The sequence below is a fragment of the Populus alba genome, chromosome 10 (genome assembly GCF_005239225.2).
Source record: "Populus alba chromosome 10, ASM523922v2, whole genome shotgun sequence".
Taxonomy (NCBI): Eukaryota; Viridiplantae; Streptophyta; class Magnoliopsida; order Malpighiales; family Salicaceae; genus Populus; species Populus alba.
The window spans coordinates 21,933,531-21,937,137 of record NC_133293.1 but is presented as its reverse complement, the minus strand read 5'-3'; the positions used below and the strand labels follow the sequence as shown (position 1 = coordinate 21,937,137).

Below are 3,607 nucleotides of genomic sequence, written 5' to 3'. Positions count from 1 at the left end.
GTGATAGAAATAATAATAAAAAAACCCTATCAGAGAGTAGTTTTTTTGTTTTACTTGCAAGGTTACTCCTAATAAAAAAAGTATAAGATTTTTTTATTCAGGACCAGGTAGTAATTTTTCATTCCAAATTCATCTTGAGATACACACACGTAGAATATTTATATTTCTTAGAACTTAATGTAATTTACACATGCTCTAATATTGACATAGAATGCATGATTGTATATTATTTATAATCCAGCAATTTCATATTTGTATATATACTTCAAATATGCATTATAATTTTAATTCATTTCAAATGATAAATATTATTTAATAGATAATGAATATTGAATCAGATAAAACTTGATAGATAGAGTATGACTATTAATAAAATAAAAATCTACGTGTGAATATCCATAATCATCCTTATTTTCTTATTTGCAAAAATCCACTGTCATCTTTATTTCCTTGCAAAAGAACCCTTACTTTTGCATCACCACCAAAGGACTCGCACACTTTGATTATCAGTGGATCCTATGTGGTCTGTGGGTTGGCACCAGTCAAGTGCTGAAGCGGGCTTTCGAATCGAGGCCAATTGAATTGCAGAGCCAAAAATGAATTAAAGAGCAGTAATTCATAGGTGCGACGCGGGCTTTAGAAGATGGACGACGTGTCTTTTGCGTTTGGATCGACGACATGTTTCGTCTTCTTATCCCCGCAACTGTTTTTTTTAGTTCTTTTCTTTTCTTTTTCTTTCTTTCTCCCCTCTCTAGTCACAACTCACATCAGAGAAGCAGAGAAGAATAGAATGGGAAGTGCAGCAGCCCAAATCCCGACGAGCTTTGGACATGAGCTCAGAGCTTGTCTTCGATGCCGCCTTGTCAAAACTTACGACCAGGTTCTCTTCTTGTTTTTCGCTCTTCTCCTTCTTTGTACAGATTGTTGCTCATTAGGGTTCTGGACTTATTATTTATCGGTAAAATATTAAAAATAAAAATGTGCAGTTCAGAGAGTCGGGATGCGAGAACTGTCCCTTTTTTAAGATGGACGAAGATCATGAGCGTGTCGTTGATTGCACAACTCCTAACTTTACCGGGTTGGCTAATCATCCTCCTTTCTCTTCCTTTTCTATTATCTCAACAACAACTCCTTCCAATAATTATTTTTCTCTATTTTTGTAATTTCTTCTCTTCTCATCCTATTTCATGCCTTACTTGTTGCAGGATAATTTCTGTTATGGATCCGAGTAGAAGCTGGGCTGCTCGCTGGTTGAGAATTGGTATGTTAAACAAAATCTCCGACCCTCTTCCTCCATTTTTTTTCTGCTTTCAGATACTTTCCGATCCCCATTTTTTTCTTTCTTTTCTTTTTTTACTTGTTTGTTGTGTTAGCTTATGTGAATTTTCGGAGCTGTTTCCAACCTTCCAAGGACATAATTCTGAATAGTTATAGGATTGAGGCCAAGTAGTATTCTTCCAGACTTGCGTAGATGTTATAAAGTTAGTTGCTTAGATGGTAGAAAGTTAAAACCATGCAAGGAGATTCGAGGGTGATTATCTCTTTAGTCACAATCTGATTCACTAACTCATTTGAATAATTATCACAAGAAATCTTTTCTTTAGGCGTAAGTTGTCATGATGCTCCTTTCCTATGGTATTCACACGTTGATTCCAACACATATTGAGTGTGGGGTGAAGCTTTTTTTATTTAATGAAGGGCAATTCTGTTGGTGTGGTTTGAGAGTTGTTCGGATGGTTAAGGCTCCTTATCAAACACCACTTGTGTCAAGGTGCAGCACAGATAAACTATTAGTTGAAGTGTCTTTAGTGGTGCAACAGGTTCTGCATATTCATACAAGTGAAGGATTTTGGGAATTTTGTTATTCTGAACATTGTTCAGTTGATACTACTATAGTCCAATTCATTTCCTTTTCTGCTTTGAAAATTCTCCTAATTGATCTTCCCTCATCACCATGGACATTTTGGGGGCATTCCATTACTAGGATTAGATTGATCAGGTATCCAGATGTAGAAGCATGCCGATGCACACAATTCTTGTTCTTTCCAAGGGATGGTTTGACATGCAAAGTTGTCATTGATACTTTAGTACCTCAATATGAATATGTTATTAGAAAATTGGTTCTTTTTGCTTGATTCTTTTAAACCTGTTTCAGGAAGATTTGTACCTGGTTGTTATACACTTGCTGTTTCAGAGGCACTTCCAGAGGACTTACAGGTATAATTCATCATACCAAGCACATTATAGATGCTTTGTTTAAGCTTAATAAATATATACAACAATTTTGCATCTTAGTTAACCAACAGTAACTGTTTCCAGTTAAGATAAAGTACTATAAACTTTGTGCTACATTTGCATGCTAATGACATGCTCAATTTATCCACCCACATTGGCTGTTTGTGGAAAATTTCTGTGTTGATACTATGTTAGATATAAAAAGTGTTTTATGTCAGTGTGAAATATTACCACTCGCCACTCTTAGTTGCTGGAGTGTGCAAAACTTCATTGAGACCTCTCACATTGTATACATGTTTGGGAGTTCATGTTGCATATATGTTTGGAAGTTGAAATTTGTAAAAGGGTTCACTGTATGCTCTATCATGGCTAAGCTTTGTGCCAATTTGAAAGCATGCTGCTTGCACCTTTTAATCCTATATTTTACTAGTCATATGCCATCTGGTGCATGTTTAATTGTATTTTCCCAGACAATGAGCAGCTGAACTTTCATTCTTTCCTCCTCATCTTCTTAGTTGAAAGTTGTATCTGGCAGTATTTTTGTTTCTCGTGCTACCTGAAGTTAAAAGCTGATGATGCATTCATTCCCCCAACTGGGATTATGAAAGAAAAAATAAACTTTTCACTATATCCATTGGATCGGTCATAGGATTTTTGTGAGTTACGCTGAGATATAGGTCAAAGATTCACCTTTAGGGCCGCCGATACTTTATAGCTGAAGAAGAGAATTTACCACAGAAACTTCTATCTTTGAATTCTTTTCCTCTTTTTAGCTGGAATGCTATGGCTCTTCTTGCATAACGTGTAGCACCACTGCAAAATCGTTACCTGTGCTAGTGGGTGTCTGCTGCACCCAATGATTTGTTTATATCTGATTTTTATATTCCGCTCCATCTGGACTAACCCTTATGCTGGCCTCCTTGCAGAATTTATGTGAAGATGAGCGTGTGCCCTACATTCCACCAAAACGTGTATAGAACATGACCAACTGAAGTTAACCTGCTTATCACACTGTAATATCTCAGACAGAACTTTTTGTGTTAGTTCTTAGATCCATAAGACTTCTTGCACTAGTGTTACCCTGCATTCTTAGCTGCTAATAGTCTCATACTCATTGTTTTTTCACTGATGCTGCTGTTTGGGACCCTCTCTTCTTCTTCTTCCCTTTTTTTTTTCCTGACAAAAAGCGCTCAGCACTGCTGATGGAGTGAGAGTTTGGTGTGAGGGAAACATGGATTACGAGAGATTTTGTTCAGAACTGGAAACGGAATTTTCTCTCGTGTTTTCTGCTTTTGAAAAAAAATAATTTTTTTTTTTTTACTTTAATAATAAATTTTTTTGTATTTTCAGATTAAAAGCTCAGTCAAAAATA

The 3,607-nt window shown here is 36.0% G+C and overlaps 1 protein-coding gene across 2 annotated transcripts; it reads left to right on the top strand.

Annotated features, from left to right (window-relative positions):
- The first annotated feature begins 775 nt into the window (after nucleotides 1-775).
- On the top strand, nucleotides 776-3,360 carry LOC118060221 (transcription elongation factor SPT4 homolog 2). 2 transcript variants are annotated; one of them, XM_035073421.2, is made up of 5 exons: nucleotides 776-880; nucleotides 987-1,078; nucleotides 1,206-1,261; nucleotides 2,160-2,217; nucleotides 3,162-3,360. In XM_035073421.2, the coding sequence occupies exons 1-5, from the start codon at nucleotides 791-793 to the stop codon at nucleotides 3,217-3,219; spliced, it is 354 nt and encodes a 117-aa protein (XP_034929312.1). In that variant the 5' UTR covers nucleotides 776-790; the 3' UTR covers nucleotides 3,220-3,360. The 2 variants fall into 2 exon arrangements, with proteins under 2 accessions (XP_034929312.1, XP_034929313.1); XM_035073422.2 differs by having other exon boundaries at nucleotides 2,156-2,217.
- Nucleotides 3,361-3,607: the final 247 nt, after the last annotated feature.

What these genes read in the sequence shown, in the direction of transcription:
- LOC118060221 (XM_035073421.2), top strand. Translation starts at nt 791, where the DNA reads ATGGGAAGTGCAGCAGCCCAAATCCCGACGAGCTTTGGACATGAGCTC. An exon ending in TTGTCAAAACTTACGACCAG is followed by an intron (nt 881 to 986) that starts GTTCTCTTCTTG and finishes AAAAATGTGCAG; the next exon opens with TTCAGAGAGTCGGGATGCGA. An exon ending in CACTTCCAGAGGACTTACAG is followed by an intron (nt 2,218 to 3,161) that starts GTATAATTCATC and finishes GCCTCCTTGCAG; the next exon opens with AATTTATGTGAAGATGAGCG.